Below are 19,263 nucleotides of genomic sequence, written 5' to 3'. Positions count from 1 at the left end.
TTCATTATTATTATTTTCTTATTTTATATATAAAATTCCGACTTTTTTCACGTAATAGATAGTTTTAATTCAAATTTTGATTTATGTGAAAACAATAAAATTATCTGTAATAAGAACAAGATTTTTAAGTTTTGATTTTAAAGAAAATATTTTGTCGGGAAGAGTAATTAAGGTGTATTATATTATTAATTTGTTATATAAATAGGGGCTAAGATGGAATGGGATAAAAAATGAAAGGCTAAGATGAAAGGGGATAAGAGATAAGAGATAGAAGATGTTTGTTTTTTTGCTTTTTTTTGGTGGAGGTGGGGGAAGGGGAGTACAATAAAGTTACCAGTTGCTCTTATATTAAACTTATTGGTAATTGAATAATAGAAGTTTTCTGTAAATCGTGAAGAAACGTGTATTTTAGCATAAATAGTATATTAGCATAGATATTAATTTAATCAATGTTTTAAATTAATTTAAAGAAGTTTAGTTCCTAATTTGGTAATCCTATGGATATTGTTAATGAAAACTCCGAAACAAGCTCAACAACTGAACAATTTTTTTTTGAATTAGCAATTATAATCAAGACAGATGTCATCTAATAAACTAGAGCGATTTAACTCACAGACTATCTTGAATTGTCAATGATAACTGTCGGAGACACTAGATATTGTGTCTGTTGAGAATCAGTTTGTTTAATAAAGCAAAGATTGCTATGAAACTTTTGGAACATTTTTCAATCAAATACTGAAATCTATCATCTATTTAAATATTAGACCAATTAAAACATTTTTGGTTCAAAATATGCACAAGAAAAATTTCTGTTGATGAGCAACTAAGACTAGTTTTGTTTTTTGTTTTTTTCTCAAAATCAGTTTAATAGTATTTTGAAAATGGGCTTCTCATTTAGAGTTAGTTTATTTTTATTTAATTTTTTTGTTGTGCTTTTTAAACGACTAATAAAAAACTTCTAGATTAAAATTGAACTAATAATTTCAAGATAAGAATTGGGAGTACTTTTGCCGAATTTACAAAAAGTTATTTTACCTCTTTATTTAAAATATATCAATTTGTTTTTAAATCCAGCAAAAATACTACAGCACAAAATAAAATCCTGAAGAGATTATAAGTTCCTTGCTAAATAAACGTTTATGCCAAGTATTGAGGTAATAATACTTTAATAATTTTAAAAATGATTACACGTAGATCATGATTTTTGTTAACAGTTGTTCAAAACTTATCCAGTCGACTTTTAAGAGAGTCACTTTGATTACAGCTTTCAAATTTTTTTCTTTTAAAAAGAACACACAAGAGGCTCACTTGAGCGTGGAATTGCCCCACAAAAAAGAACACACAAGAGGCTCACTTGAGCGTGGAATTGCCCCACAGAAGGGCAATTCCACGCTCAAGTGAGTTATTTCGATAAAATGAATAAATATATTCAAACAAAAACCAAGTAATCATTGCGTTGCCATATCTTTGAAAATTTTAAACTTTGATCAATAATGTTATTTGTGTCATTTTTTTTTTTAAATTTCAAATTAAAGTCATGCGTCATACTTTCTGTAGTAAGTTACGATAACTAATTTGATTTAAGATATATAAATAACTAAAACAATCTTTTGAATAATTTTACGCAGAATTATAACTACTTAACTTAGTTCAAGAAGCCAGTTTATGAAGGTTAAATATTTGGCTTGAAATATTTAACTGAAAACAACAGGTTTAATGCAATTCTGTTTTTGCGTCCCGTAAGTAACACAGCATAAAATCAACTATAATTCCTAAACTTTTAATAATTAAACGAAATTTCAATAAACAAGAAAACAAATAAATAATTTTGGGATGATTCATATATATATAAAAATCTGATCTTTTAAAATAAAAAGTATATATCTAAAAATGTGACATTACAAAAATTAAAATGCCCCGTAAGTAACGGTGGAATTGCCCAGAAACGTCATTGACTTGTCGTTGGAATAGTTATACTAATAAGACTGTACCACAATTTTAAACAATTTTTGGCTTCTTCCTCTCTCCAGCTAGTCTATTATATCTCCTTGATAAAACCGAAAGTGATTAATGGGTAATAATTACAACAAGGCGGATTTCCTTTTACAGGAAACTTTCCGCGGAACAGAACGGAAAAGAAAACTACCCCATAAAAAACGGAACGGAAAAGAAAACATCATGTAACATAAAAACTTTGCATCTAAAATTTTTCTGTTACATGATTGGATGCTTTTCTTTTCCATTTCATACTGCTGAAAATTTCTTGTAAATGAAAATCCGCCTATACTTACACCACTAATTTTGGCCCTAATACTTTTTACAGTCGAACACACAATATTTATCGACTGGATAGCTCGACAAATATTGTGACCCGTTTACCTTAAACTTTGAGCAGTTTATCATCAAAGCATTCTTTGATGATAAACTGCTCTATACCACGACCTTGACTAGGTAGCTACAGCCTTTCTTCGATTTATTTTTCAATAAACTACTTTTCCTTCAGCAAAATATTTGTCAGCAATTATATTGTATAACATAAAACTTTTATCAAAGTTTTATGTTATACAATATAATTGCGATATATTATGGAATCCTAACTTTAGCTTTACAACAACATAAGTGACTAATCTCAAGTTCTTGAATACTATTTTTAAGCGAAGACTTTGCTCGGTGCTGGAATTATTTTAACTATCGCAACGACATTTAAACAACAGAATTTTTCACAATGAAATTGAAGAAAAACACCTATTACCAACATATAACTTTTTTATTTACTTTACTTTAAATGGAGAACATTATAACTTAGAGTAAACAAAACATGTTTTATAGGAAATTTATGGGTTTAAACACAAGTTCTAGCTCTTTTGATCTATAATCATGTCCGAATTAAGAAAGTTTTTAATTTGAAGCAAACCGACTGAACAAAATCCTAAAGAAGTTCAAAAAAAGACTTTTTTTAAAATTCTTAAATTCTGTGTAAAATTTAATTTTTTTTTTTTTTTAAATAAAAAATCTTTGAGACATTTTTTAAGATGCACATGCATTGACTGAAAAATATATACTCATTAAAATATTTAACTGAATTTAAATAAATTTCAATGATGACGACGATAAAAACCGGTTTGCGTAGTTAAAAATCAATTTTTCAATGGCGTGGTGAACTTTTTTCAAAAGATATGCAAATAATAGTTCATTTTGTGCTTTTTAGGTAAGAGTTCATCAAACTACAGTACAGGAGTTATGGGTTGAAAAAAAGTCATAACCCTAATGTTTATACTCGTTTGTTCGCCAACGACGGCAAACTTTTCTTGTCGTATACTCCGAAAATACGTCACTTTTTTGTAACTCAAAATCACTATGGAGTTACTTTAAAATTTTTTTATTTATTTCTACATACTGGTTTATTATTATTATTATTATCGAAATGGGTTTATTTGGAAAAACACCCGTAAAAGACCCAAAAGAGCAGGTTAAAAGAATATTATCTGAGAAGAATATAATTTATTGAGTCATTGTTAATAAGGTATTTCGCTTGAAAAAACAGCAAAAAAACAAAAAACAAAACAAAAACAAAAAAAGACAAAAAAAAGAAAAAAAAGATACAGCATAGTAAATGAAAATTACACATGTTAACTCTATATTTATACAAATATTTAGAAGTATATATTGTATAAATTAAAAAATTGCAATAAATTTACCGTAATGTACTTAAGATTCTTTTTTTGTGTGTATTGTACTTAAAGTTCTTTAAAAAGAGATCGACGTATAATAACAATAACAATAACTACAAGTAATAGTAATACAAGTAAAAGTAACAATTAATAATAATGATAATAATAATAATAATAATAATAATAATAATAATAATAATAATAATAATAATAATAATAATAATAGTAATAACAATAATAACAATAATAATAATAGTAATAATAATAATATTAGTAATAATAGATAATGATAATGGTAACAAAAATTAATTTTTTTACTATTATTATTATATTTATCATTATTATTGTTATTTTACATCCTTTTATTGTTCTTTTATTTCTTATAAAGCTCTTAAAATAACTATTTTAACCAGAAAAATGAGACTTGAGAATTATCTTGCTCTAATCTAGGTGCGTGAATGGTCCGCTGGAATGAGAAAAGAGGGTAGAAGTCTTGATAGGACAATACGAAGTAAAGCTTCTGATAATATTTTTATTATAACGCAAACACACACAGACATATACAAGCACAATCACACACATGCTTACACATGTTAATACTTGCCCAAACTCAAACTTTCAATTGATGTAGCAAACTCTCAATTGATGTAGTAGTTCTACCTATTCATCAGTCAATGCATGTACTTTTCCTAAAAAATGCTTATTTTTTAGTTTAAAATATGCGTGCTTAGATTTTTAAAATAAATACATGTAAAAATAATACTTTTTATGTTATGTTATTAGTTACTTTAGAAAAGTACAAAAAGAACTTGAGATTTTAACTAATTTATTGAAATTATTTTCAATTTTAGGTAAATTTGCATGATTTTAAAAGTTTTTAAAAGTATACCTACAGGATAATTTGGTGGCTATTTTGACATGTTTTATCCTTACTAGCAGCATAATGACAGTTTGTGCACTTTATTTTATTTTGAACGTAAGATGTATACTCTGTGATATATAGTACAAGTACAACTTTAAGTGCAATGTCACTTAATTAGAGCAAAAGTTGGAGAAATCAAGCCAAAGCTCTATTAAATTTTTATGCATTTTCACAGAATAAAATTGTCAAAAAAGTAGGTTACAATCTTTCAAACAATCCTACATCTAAACATCAATAGTTGCTCTATTTGCTGACAACTCAACTTTATACTCCTGTCTTGACAAACAATCTTCTCATTTCCGTCGCTTAGAACGGGCAGCTGATCTTGAATCTAATCTCAATTCTGTAACAGATTGGGGCTTGCAGAGGCTTGTAAATTTTAACTCCAACAAAACTCAGTTATTTACACAAACAACTATCGCAATATTGTTGACATTTCTATATTGGCAAAAATCAACCTCTTACTCTCAGACAAAGTTTTAAAAGTACATGAAAATGTATTTAGACAAGCTTTATTAAATTACATTTCTAGTTATATTTTGCTTTTTTGTTTTCTTTCAAATTTTAGCTCAAAATTTTGAAATCTACGTTTTTTAAGGGCATCTTCAAAAATTTGTTTAGAGGAATTGAACGCATTTTCATCAGAGGAGTTTTGGTTTAGCCTGTTATTAATTGAAATTGGGATTTATTTTAGAATTTGTGGTGGATGATTTAAGTTAATATTATACAATAATTCATCGTTTGATTTTTAAAAGGCTTATATGAATTTTTAGAGATGTTAAATGACATCAACAAAATTCACAATTTTTAAATTTATGCTTATTTTGATTTGAAAGCCATTATTTTTGAAATTTTTTGTATCTTTTCTATTTTTATCAAGTTTTTTATGCATTACTACTAAACCATCATCAAGATAAAGGCCTAAATAATTAACATTAATTATTTTACTTAATAAATCTAAAATATATTGTCCAACAAATTCACAAATTTCTGCTCCATCATAAGTTCCAATTTTGCAACTTCCCCATGAATACCTTTTTTTTTTCTTTTCTGAAATAACTATAATAATCAGTAAAAAAAAAAAAAAAAAAAATTATTAAAAACAGTGTTGACCCTCAGTTTTAGGTGGTTTGAAGTGAAGATAAATATTTTAAGTTCCAATTGCAGCCATTTTTAGGAATCAATAATTACTTACTAGATTGTATTTTATCAGTAAATTTATTAAAATTAGCAACTCAAGTCAAACATAATTTCTTTGTTTAATTTAGGCATACTTACAGCAATGTTGTGTATCGCCTCACATGCATCAATATGTGTATATATATATATATATATATATATATATATATATATATATATATATATATATATACAGGCCTTCCCAGGAGAGGCGTGCGGTCGGTCGCTTTGAGTGACCACGCATATATATATATATTTTTTGAGAGTTTGGCCACGGTTTTTTAGCATATATTAATGACGCATTTTTAAAAAGGCGCTGAAAAAACCTAACTAAATTGTCGTATCATTTTATTATTTTTATTCATAATTTATTCTTATTATTAATATAAAAATATGAACATAAAAATGAAATATATATATATATATATATATATTTATACTTATTTAAAAAAAAAAATTTTTTCTTATTACAATTTTTTTTTATGTCTAGTAAACATAAAAAAAAAATTATTTATTTATATTTATTTTTTATTTATTTATATTATAATTATTTATAATATATTTTTAGGTGTTGATTTTTTCAGCAACGATATTTAAGACAAGTCGAAAAAATAAACAGAAAATGTGACCGAAAACTTTTTTAATCTATTTTGAAAAATATGCTCTGCTGACGCGGGATGCGAACCCGGGACTCCGCGGCGCTATGTATTGTCGTGACCGAATGAGCTAAACGTTCTTACCCTTATTAAGAACCTTGTAGATAATAATTCTTCTAGAACTTAGAAGTTATTTTTTGTAGAAAGACATACTTATGCTAAAAAATTTAAAATTAGAAAAAAAAAAATGTAAAATAAAAAAAAAAAAAATTTTGTTATAAGAAAAAAAAATTCAAAAAAAAAAAATATATATATTATTTTTATGTTATTATTTCCTTATTAATGAAAAGAATAAATTATTAAAAAAATTACAAAATAATACAACGAATTTAATTTGATTTTTTCAGCGCCTTTTTAAAAATGCGTTATTTTTAATATATGCTAAAAAAACGTGGCCGAGTTATCCAAAAAAAAAAATATATCCGTGTTCAATCAAGGCGTGCGACCGCACGCCTCTCCTGGGAAGGCCTGTATATATATATATATATATATATATATATATATATATATATATATATATATATATGTATATATATATATATATATATATATATATATATATATATATATATATATATATATATATGTATATATATATATATCAAATATTAAATAAAATTAAGTAAATGTAGTTAAGTATAATAAATTTAGATAAAAAGTGTTTGTTGTGTCAATATATAACAATAAAGTCAATAGAAATTAAATAGAGGAAGATAAAATTAACTAATAAATTTTTATACAAGACTGCTATAACCGTGTTAACCTAAACATTAACAATGAAACAATTACCTTTAAACATACCAAAAGAAAAAGAATTTTAGTCAAATTTAGCCTTAGTTTTCCTAATTAAATCTGAAATTAAGATGTGTTTAATAATATTGCCATAAAGTTAAATTTAGTAGTTTACACAATGAATTTTTTAATATTTCCCAAAAAAATGGATCCCTGCATTTTTCCCCAAAAAAACGACATAAAAAACCGAAAAAACAAGAACCAAAAAAAAGCGTCACATCTCTAACTATATCTCATAAACCACATATTGTTTTATGCTAAAGTTTTAAGGATAGTAAATCCTTATTAATATAAACTAATCTACCAAGTTTTATCAAAATCTGAGTTGGTCTATGTTGAAATCTTAAAAGTTTAGTCTATTTGTCACAGAATGACCCAAATATATATATTAGAAATGTAACAGAGCTGCATATATATGTATATATATATTCAACATTTTCACTTCCAACAAGGCTGCAAGCAACCACTATTACAGCTGAAAGTTACTGGAAGAGAAAAGATAAAGTTTATAGAGCTAGATAACGATCAACAGATGACATATAAGATCGTAAGTTATATGAATCAGGAAAACAAGATAAAGGGAGCGAATTCCAAAGAAGTAATGTTCAAGGAAAAAACTAGACAAGTAAGAATTCTTAAAGCACTTAGGAGCAGTCACAGTAATGGTTGAGACTTTGAATTTGATTGACAAGTAACACAAGGATATTGAAATTGAATGCTGAGTAACACAAGGATAAATTTTAGTAGATGGCACAAGAGGCGCTAGCTCTTTAGAGCAATGCCTGTTATAATATTTATAGAAAAGAGAAATAGAAGAAACATTACAACAATGGGATGATGATTGGAGGTTGGCTGCAAGAGCAGGTCCAACTATGTTTACAATGCATTTTTGCACCTTGTCTAAAAGAGAAAGGGCATCATTCAAAGATCTGCTCCAGATATAGTAACAGTGTTCCGTACAAGGACGGATTTGAGATTTATAGAAATTAGAATAAAAAAATAAGAATAGAATCAGGAGTAAGAAAGTGGTGAGCACAGTAAAGAGATGCAACCTAAGCAGATGTTAATTTTTCAATTGATTTAATATATGATTCTCAAGAAAGATTGGAAGTAAGAGTTAATCTTAGAAGACGAAGAGTAGATGGTAGAAATTTTTAATTGAGAATTAACTTTAGGATTGGAAGCGAGAGTGATTTGGATGTTTAACAATGGGTTAATCTGTTTAACTGGGAGGAAGAGTATGGCCATTAGATTCAAGAGTCAAATTAGAGTAAGATTTCTTTGCAAATAACTCAGCTTTATTCTAGGGAGAAGTAAAAAGATCAGATCCATGAGTTAGAGATTAAATGTTAGACTTACTTTAGTTAATGACACTGCTGAAGACTAACCAAAAGTCTCTAGAACTTAACATCTGAGATAAGATACAAAATTTAGTTAACTGAAAATAACAGAGCTTAACATCAGACGGGACCTTTTTACATAGGCTTCTTAGAATAAGAAGAGGACATTTGTTCTTAAGCAACTGCTCAAGGTGGTGAAAAATGTGGAGTAGAATGAGGCTTGACTTAAAATTGAAGAGAAGGAATAAAAGCTTTCAAATATGCCATTTTTGGATACATATTATGGATATAAACATATAGGTTTGCTATTTATTTAGATGCTGGCATGGAATATCCTTACATATTTATATAAACTTTAGTATTTATATGGTGTAGTTTTAGCCAAAAGAGAAGATAATCAGATGATGATCATGATCATGATGATGGTATGATGATTATGATGATCATGTTGATCATAATGATGTTTATATATGCATATATATAAAAAATATAACATAAATTTGAATAAAAGAAATATACTTTAGGATGTATAAATGTTTATGCAGCCTTGGTCACAAACCCGGCTCCTGCCCCAGCCCCGGCTATATTTTATCAAACCCCGGTCAAATATCAATCCCGGTCACTTACCATTCCCAATGAGTCAAATGGTGAAGGAAAAAATCCTTTATGTAATATTTTTACACTTTACTTTTTGCAAGTTCAGATTTGCTGGATTTTTTATGGCTGCAAGCAACCATTATTAGGTTGGGAGTTACTAGAAAACAAAGAATAGAGTTAAAAAGCAAGGAAACTGTTGACAGAAGAATTGAAAAGTTGTAGATTGTATAATAAGCCACTGTCTAAACATAGTTTTTAAAATTATAATCCTTTTTTGTTTTTTGCAAGATTCTTTTTTATTTGAGAGTGTTCACAGAGAGTTCTGATTTTAATTTAGTTTAGGTTAGTTTAATGGAAGCTAGAATCTCACACCTTTGCACCCTGCATATGGTTAATCTAATTTTTAGTATTTATTACTGCAATACAAAAACTATGAGAAAAATTTTTTTTGCATATTGGAATAAACAACAAACTGTATTTTAAAGAAATGTTTGTCATTTTCAATATACTTTTGTAACATATAAGATGATAAAATTACTCTGAAGAAAGTATGCAATGGTCTCATTTCTCTTGGTTTCCATTCTGCTCTAGTTTTTAACCAGCTTACAACTATGCCTCTTCACCCTTCCATAAACTTTTTTAGGGCTTCAGATGAAAGTTTTACAGTTCTTTCCACAGATTGTAAGTTGTTTGACAGATCAGTGAGAGAAATTTTTTTAGCATTTCGAATAGTTTTTTGTAACTTACATGAGGTAATAAAAAATAAAGTAGGACACTCAGATTGTAATAAAGCAACATCAGCATCAAACAACATTAACATCAACTAACTCCAAACTTCAACTTTGAAGTTTAAGAGTATAACTGAACGTTTTCTTTCCTTAAATATAGCTTTTTCAAATCATCTGAAACACATTCTTTCCAAGTTTTTCTGCTTCTACCTCTAGCTTTTTCTTTTTCTAAAACTTCCAACTCTCTACATGCTGATTGCCAGTCATCTACATCTTTACATTTACATGCCCAAACTACCTAAATCTTCCTTCCCAATCAGATATACTCACAACACCTAATTTTTTTCTTAAATCATCACTGCTTTTATTGTATTTTAAAGTCACACTGCATATCCATCTAATCACCATCTTTTCTGTTCTTTCTGGACATCATCAAACTTTATTTTCCATGTTTCACTGTCATTCATCATAACACTCTGGTCATATCTGCCGTAAAACTTTCCTTTAATCATTAATGAAGCACCTCTTACTGTTAAAAATGGAGATAGTTCTTGATACTTAGCCCAAGCAGACCTTACTCTTGCCCTAGATGCTTCTTCTGCTCCACCAGCTGATCCAATTGTATCTCCAAGATAAAAAAGTTTACTAACACACTCTATCTTTTCTCCACTTTTTATTTCAATCTCTTTTTTAACTTCTTCTCTATACTCACCGAAAGTACATTTTCTACACTCAAAACCAACAATCTTTAGAGAACATCTCTTCTATATCTACATCACTTATGAAATCATTGCATACAAACTGTACAAACTAGTTCCAATTCTCTTCCTACACACTTCACATAGCCACTTCCCAGTATTTTCTGCTTGCTCATTCTTGACTTTACAATGCATGACTTTTGTCTTATTCATGTAAAGCCCTTTTGCTTCACATAGCCACTTCCCAGTATTTTCTGCTTGCTCATTCTTGACTTTACAATGCGTGACTTTTGTCTTATTCATCTAAAGCCCTTTTGCTTCAATTCTGTCTTTCCAAGTCTCAAACCTTAATACTAATTCTTCCACCTTTGCTTAGACTGCGTACCTTATAATATACCATATAAATTTTAAATTTATATGGTATATTATAAGGTATGCAGTCTAAGCAAAGGTGGGGGGTGCGGGCTAGTGGAAGACCCAAACTAGTGAGTGGCTCCAAAAAGGGCTGATCATGTTATGTAATTTCTTTAACATTGTTTGATAATACTTGTATTACATTTTAAAGATAAAATTTATAAGTTAAACAGAAAGCGACTTAGGGCCTTCACTTAGGACCTCCAGACTCTTAGGCTTAGGACCTTAGACGCTAAGGGCCTCCGCTTATTATGATTTGCCACTGATTGCATAAATAACATAATTAAATGTAATTAATAAAGTTATACGTCCATTTAAAAGCATGAGTGTTTAAAAACTTATTTTATTGTTCTTCATTTTTACTTCATGTTCAACAAACAACATAAGATCCCTATCATGATTTAACAGAGATTCTGAAATAAAAATACTACTGTTTTTGAGTGTGTTTTTTTTAATTTAAACTTTAGTTACTTTCACATGTTTAACTTAGTGAGTTGGTATTGATTCATGATATCATCTACATGAACATCTTTCTTATTATTGGTAAAGTTAAATTTTATGTTATAGATATATAAGAATTTTTAAACAAAAATTAAAAATCAAAACTGGAGATTAAAAATCATACACTATTAACTATAAATTACAATGTTAGAGATTAAAAATCATACACTGTTAACCATACATTACAAACAGAGTTTATCTTTTGTTTGGGAAAACAACATACTGTAATGTTGTAACATCATTAATGTAACAACAAACAACATGTAATGTATCTTGTTTGCTATTACATAAATGTAAAATTATCACAGTTAATATTTATTTTGTCATTATGTTAATATTATTTATACCAAATATATTTTTTGTTTAAATATAATGAAATTCTGCATATAAAATTAAATCTAAAAGTATCCTAGGGCCAATAATCCAACAATTTGTTAACAGCTTTTGGATCTACATATAATTTTAATGACTTTTTCTGCAACATGTTATTTTTTGTTTATTTTCTTCATTATTTGCACTCTGCAGTACTTGCAAGTTTAGGACGTAAGCAAATTATTTTTGGCTTAAATCACTTCAGTTTTATGTTTTGCTTTGCGATGCATTACTTTGTCTTTAAAACTTCAGCTAAATTTTTATTATTTTTAGCACATTTGCTAAATTGTTTGAATTACTAAACAATATAAAACATAATAGAAAATACTTGGAAAATTTTTTTTTTGTTTACTAAACAAAATAAATATTGGAGATAATAAGGTGAAATAAGTTGCTACCCCTGTAGCAGTACCAAAATATAGTGCGCTAACTTTATTGCAATTAAAATTAAGATCTATTGAGTCAATCTTTGACTGATTTTAACTAATGATAATAAAACTCTGAAATATTATTGTTATATTCTTTATATGTAATTGTATGTTGATTAAAAAAAAAACTGAACAGTTTTTTTTTTCTTGCTCTGTTTTAGAAATTACAAAAATTTGCTATTTATGACTATGCATAATTATTACTTTACTGGTTATACAGATTTGCAGCTATAAATTTAGACTTTTACACAGTCTTTACATAGATTTAGAGAATTTCACAGTATAGAGTTTTAATTTTTTCAAAGGTTAACTAGTAAAAGTTTGATATTTCAAAGGTACCAATATTTTAAACAGACATTTTTATTTAAATCTTCTTCAACAAGGAGTTAATAGAACTAAAGTTATTTGTAAACACTGAATTTTCTTATCATCGGAGTACTTAGAGTCTGAAGTTTTACTTAAATGCAATGCACACCGTTGATGTCCGCAAATCACCCACCCATACAACAGTGGAGGAAGACTTTGGCAGACTACATTGCATGCAGCACATGGGAGAACTATAGAAAGTTCAAAGACCTCTCTATAGTTCTCCCCAGTGTATACCCAGAGTTGAGAGAGGTGAGGTGGAGGCCTCTTGTACTAACTTACTCAAGGAACAGAGGGTTATTGCAGATAAACCTGTGGAAGCAACAACATCAAAGCCATCAAAGAAAAAGTTTGCTCTATTAGTTGCTTCATCAGAGTCTGGTCTGAACACGAAAAAGACTACTTTTGAATTCATTATTGAATTTTTTTCATTTCATAAATCATGCGATTAATTGCGAATAAAATATTTAATATATATATATATATATATATATATATATATATATATATATATATATATATATATATATATATATATATATATATATATATGTATATATGTATATATATATATATATATATATATATATATATATATATATATATATATATATATATATATATATATATATGCATATTGTTGATATAATAAAATTTTTATTTTACAAAATAAACTTAATTAAAAATATCTACTTTTTGTTATTAATGATGAATTTGTTATAAATTTATTATAAATTTTTTTTCAAAGCCATAAAGTTGGAAGAAGGTAAGGTTCAAAGATCAATTAAAGATGCAGCTAAAAAGGGCCAAAAAGATGTATGTTATATATTAGCTAAAGAAATCATAAATTCAAGGAAGGCTGTTAATAAACTATATTCAGCAAAAGCACAATTGAACTCTATTGAAATGCAAATGAATAATCAATTAGGTAAATGATTTTCAATTTTTTTTTGAATGTCTAAGATAATCATACATTTTTAAAATGATAGTTACACCATATTATTTGTAAGATAATCAAAAGGGGCTGTACACTAATTATGTTACATAATAAGGGAGGGGAGGGGTTAGCAATTTTGTGACAGAGGGAGGTATTCATTTTTGTGATGCAACATTTTTTTTTTTCAAGTTTCAAATCTAAAAAAACTATTGATTAAAAGAGTACCTAGCCTAAATCATAGCTATGCATAAAAAGATGCAAGTTTAATCATCCACAGTTCTATGCAATTATTATTACGCAATTAATAATAATGTAAAAAATTAATGAATTTAAACATTTTGTCTACAAATAATAGTTTTTTTTTAGACATTTGTATCCGCCTATAAAATCCGCCTTCAAAGTAATATTAAATAGTTAAAATTAAAATGAACTAAATTACAGCCAAGAAAATTATAAGTTATATTATATTTAGAACCACAAAAAAAAAGTTTAAGGAGGGGTATGAATTTGTTGCATATTTTTAGAAGATATGGGGGCAGTAAAGCATGACAACTTGTTACAAGGGGTGGAGTGAAGGAGTCCAAAATCGTCAAAAATTATGTGGCATAATTTATGGACAACCCCAAATATCCTTTATATTTATAAAAATATCAGATATAGCATTCATTTTTATAAGCGTAGCAAACAAATCAATACTACCATTTATATCGTTTAAAATCATAGTTGAAATTTTTGTAGTACTCATGATAATTTAGCTATGTTGCGTGTTTCTGGTTCTCTTTCTAAAAGTACCGAAGTAATGCAAAGCATGCAAGCATTAATGAAAATACCTGAGCTTCAAGCTACAATGATGGAGTTCTCAAAGGAAATGACAAAAGTATGTATTTTAATCTTAGATGTAAGAGTCTCAGCTTATACATTTAAAAATATAAGTATATATAAATATTTAAAAATATAAGTATATATAAATAAAAATATCAATGAATAAGGATTTACTAGCGCATAAAGTTATCATCATTCTAAAATTAAAATAAAAATATTGTTTAATTTTTATAAGTTGTTGATAAAAGTAATGTAGTTAATGTAACATAAATGTTGGCCTTCTATCCTTAAGAATATAAAAAGAACAAAAAAATATTTCAAGAAACGGTTTTTATAAAAAAAATGTCTGAGTGTGTCATGTTATGCAACTCATATGGTATACAATGACATGCTATGACATGGTATGCAACTCATATGGTATGCAATGACATGGTATGCAACTCATATGGTATGCAATGACATGGAATGTAACTCATATACAACAGTAGTTATAAAACTTATAAAAAATGAGTGTTTCTTTTTAAACTTTTTGAAAGTGATTAATTATAGAAAGAGAAAATTTTCTACAATGACAAAAATAAAAAGGTCTAACGTAAAATAATTAAACTTTTTTTTGTCATTTTATATTATATATATAGGTTTAATATATTATCATAATGTTTAGAATATAATCTACCAAAAATAACATTTAACAGAAATATGTAAAGGCTAAAAACAAATTGTTTTTAAAAACCTAGTGGGGCAGTATGATGCCTATCAAGAAGTTTTGGTTGCATGATCTAGAAGTTTTGGTAGCATGATCAAGAAGTTTTAGTCATAATCAAGAAGTTTTGGTTTTAGGTTTCAGGATAAAAGTTTATGTTTCAGGAGAAGAGAACCTGATGAGTCAGAAATAAAAGTGATGAGAGAAATAAAAAAATTGAAATAGGTTCAGACTCAAGTGCTTGTGTAAACAAAAATTAAAAAAGTAATTACAGAGCTGTTAAATTAAAGGTCTTAATTTGATTAAATTTTCTAAATTGGTGTTGCCTTTCTTGGGTTTCATTTTGAGTATAAAGGATTGAGAATAAACATTTTATAGTGTATAAAAACTTCCAAAGTCTCTCCCAAAGAACTCACTGTCTTGAGAAGTTGATTTTGTAAAAAAACAAAAACAACCTAAAGCAACATTGCAAGCAATCAATGCAGTGTGTCTGAATAAAAAAAATTAACTATAACTATTATGAACACTAAATTGAAATCTCAATAGTAAAATTATTTAATAGTTAGCCAATGTTTGCAATCATTGTATTTAGCCATTTTTCTAAATTATATTTTTTATGTTGTTGTTGATTATAATAGTAATAAAAAAAAGTAATGTTAATTGAATTATCTATTTTGTCTTATTTCATAAATATGGTTGATAATGATTTACTAATTTTAATATATGTATGAAGGAGGTTTTGTCTTATAATACAAATAAATGACAAAGCATGAAAAATTTGATGATGTATCATCACTCAAGGTAGATTGAGAGAAAACTGTCATGGGTGACCTAAGACTAAAAATGCATAAAATTAGTGAAGTGGAAACAGAAAGAGGTGGAATCATGATTGATATCACATAAATGGAAGCCAAATTTTAACAAAGTAATTTTCAAAAAGAATAGTATTACTGCATTCAAAGAGGAAACTTTTCTCATTCAAATGATGTTATAACTCTGTAATAACCCTAAAACTTCTAAACACAAACCTTGAAGAATAAGCTGTGCAAAAAACAATTTCCTTTTAGAAGTTTATCAGAGTGTTGACTTGAATTGTTGTCTTTGCTATAGATTTGAACAGAGTTGTTTTCTTTGCTATATGGAGAGAAATCAAAATGATTTGAAACTTTACACATCTGTGCCATAATCAGAGTTTATAATGATATCTTTTTCTATCTGTGAAAGATCACAGGAAAATATATCCTGCAGTTTGAAAGAGATTTTCAAAATGCGAAATTTTAAAATAGTTTTGTAACAAGTATGTTTTTTAAAGATAACAAAATTATATTTTGTATACATTCAATTTTTTGTATTTGTATTAATCAGTAAACAATTTTTTTTTTAAACTTAAACAAAAAATCTATAAAAATATAGACTATATAATGAATTGCACCTATCACACCATACCTGTGCTTTAAATAATGTCAGGGCATTATCTAAAGCACAGACCCTTCTGACCCATCCAAAGATCTATTTAAGATGATGACCAATAATTAGTTTTTCTGTCTAATAGCCTCAGGGATGGTCTCAAGCGCTTGGTATATTTCTTAACTAATCAAAATTAGTATATGTTGCATAAAAACACAAAGTAATGAAAGCATAAACTTATATTGTATATTGCACACATAATATAACTTATATTATGTACTGCATGACACTGTATACACAAAATTTGCAGCACCTGACATATGTAGTTTAAATAAAATTTACAGAATTTAAGAATATTATAATGAATGCTATGCAATTCCATGCCATGCCAACACAATGCCAAAAATCTTGAGTTGCAAATCTCATTAAGTATGAAATGTGGTAAGAAACTTCTAGCTGGTTCTTAAAAAAGAATATTATATAGTACTTCTAAAAGTATATTAGTTTAAAAGTGTAAGCAATTTTAAAACATTTAATAAAATGTTAATAAATTAATTAAACATAGATTGCCGAAATATTTATACGTTTATTACTGAATACCGCTAATGCAATCCTAAAGTTGAAGAAAACCTGTGTATTAGATAATACTAAGTACGTATTGTATCATATTTAGTGTTATTTATCTCTCTCTTTTTTAAATACGATTATAATAATGAATATAACTTATATTTATATATTATACATAAATTTTATGTTTTTAAAAAAACTATAGGAGAATGGTAACTAAAATGATTTAAATATCTTTAGTAGAATAGTAACAAAAATGCAAAAATTGTTTTTTTATTCGTGAACATTTTATTCGTTGTTTAAAAGAATTGTATATATGTTTTATTTGTGAACATTTTATGTTTAAAAGAATTGTATAGTTCTTTAATTAATTGAATAATTGTATTTTATTTGTGAACATTTTATGTTTAAAAAAATTTTATATATGTTATTTGCCTAATAAATTTGTATATTATGAAGACATAACATAGAAAAGTTTTTTTACAATATTATATGTTATTTTTTTACAATATTATATGTTATGTCTGGTTTGAAGTTATGTTTCAAATACTGTTATGTAAAATTCTATCTTTACTAATAAACTTAAAAAAACCCTCAAATGCAGACTTTGGTCTGCAGTGTATAATTAACATTTAGCTTTCCTTAGAACTTGTAAATTAAAATAAATAAAAAATAGTTAATACAAAATTTTAAGCAAAATACTAGAAGTAATACAGTCAATTTGAATTTTTTTTTAAGGCTGGCTTAATAGAGGAGATGCTTGAAGATACTTTCAGTGGAATGGAAGATCAAGATGAACTGGAAGATGAAGCCCAAGAAGAAGTTGAAAAAATTCTTTTTGAAGTCACAAAAGGTACAAATTTTCTTTGGTTTACATTCATGTAGGTTAGGAAAAATAAAAAGTTACAACCATTTGAAATTAAATATTACATTTTACTATTTAAAATTTATATAGCTTATTGCTTGTATTTATTTTTCTAAGTTTCATGTTGTTTGTTTAGGTGTGTTAGGCCAAGCTGGACCTGTTGCTACTGGCAGTTTAAAGGTAAACATTTTACAAAAATAAAAAAAGTTTAACATTCTTTCTTGATATTTATTGAGAGTTGCTAATTCAACGAATGGGGTTTACCAACTTACTAGATTTGTATGTCATATGCTGTAGAGTTAAAAATGTTTTTAGATATTGAAATATAGAAATATTTTTAATTAAATAAAATTTTTAATTAAAAAATTATTGTATAAATATATCATTTTTTAATTTAAAAAAAATTCTTTTCTGAATTTTTTTATAAGAGAAAAATTTTAATAAATAATAGCATTAATTATTTTATTATTATAATTAATTAGGTTGCAGGTCCAAGTGTTGAATCTGATGATACCGAAGAACTTGAGGATATGCAAGCCAGATTAGAATCGTTACGAAGTTGATGTTATGAGTAGATTCCTTTGTAAACCCTTGTTTTATATATAAGTAAATAAATCCTTGTTTTTATATAAGTAAATAAATCCTTGTTTTATATATAAATAAATGAATCTTTGTTTTATAAGTAAACAAATCCTTGTTTTATATATAAGTAAATGAATCCTTGTTTTATATATAAGATATGAATCTAAGATAAGTTTGCATTAAGTAGACTTAAATTGACACTTGTTAAAATTTGTATTTTATTCTTAAAAAATATAGAGTAAAATCGGGTCAAACCACACACCATATCATTCCGCACACTGTAAAATAAAAACTAAACGAATATGGCTATGAAAAAAATAAAAATAGATTCAAATACAGAACTATCTCCTTTATTCGAATTGATAAAATTATATGGCGATTCAACTCCATTTTTTTCTTCTTTTATACAACTTTAATGGGGAGTCAATATTTTATATATATTTTTTATCGTTGCGAACAAAATAGCGCTTCAATCGAAACTGATATAAAAATAATTTTAGCACTATCTTGTTGGAAATTTAATTTTAATTCTGATAGTATAATTTTTATGCAGCTAGAACTAAAAGGTAAATTAAAAATCAAAAAAGTAAAAAAAAACTGATTTTTCTGATAAAACCGCACACTCGATTAATTACTTAGTTTAGTTTTTCGCAAATGACTAAGCGCTTATCTTTATTTAATTAACTTAGTGATAATTCTGGTTTAATTAAAAATGA

At 26.7% G+C, this 19,263-nt stretch overlaps 1 protein-coding gene across 2 annotated transcripts; it reads left to right on the top strand.

Annotated features, from left to right (window-relative positions):
• Positions 1-3,309: 3,309 nt before the first annotated feature.
• On the top strand, positions 3,310-18,701 carry LOC100209531 (charged multivesicular body protein 3). Of its 2 annotated transcripts, none has more exons than XM_065793370.1 (7): positions 3,310-3,469; positions 4,122-4,182; positions 13,413-13,592; positions 14,357-14,478; positions 17,839-17,953; positions 18,102-18,145; positions 18,448-18,701. In XM_065793370.1, exons 1-7 carry the CDS (start codon positions 3,425-3,427, stop codon positions 18,526-18,528), a joined length of 648 nt encoding a protein of 215 aa, XP_065649442.1. In that variant the 5' UTR covers positions 3,310-3,424; the 3' UTR covers positions 18,529-18,701. The 2 variants fall into 2 exon arrangements, with proteins under 2 accessions (XP_065649442.1, XP_065649443.1); XM_065793371.1 differs by lacking the exon at positions 3,310-3,469 and adding an exon at positions 3,500-3,523.
• The last annotated feature ends 562 nt before the right edge of the window (positions 18,702-19,263 follow it).

The sequence above is a fragment of the Hydra vulgaris genome, chromosome 03, assembly GCF_038396675.1.
Source record: "Hydra vulgaris chromosome 03, alternate assembly HydraT2T_AEP".
NCBI classification, from domain to species: Eukaryota; Metazoa; Cnidaria; class Hydrozoa; order Anthoathecata; family Hydridae; genus Hydra; species Hydra vulgaris.
Note: the sequence above shows the minus strand (reverse complement) of the source record. Positions and strands in the feature narration are given on the sequence as shown.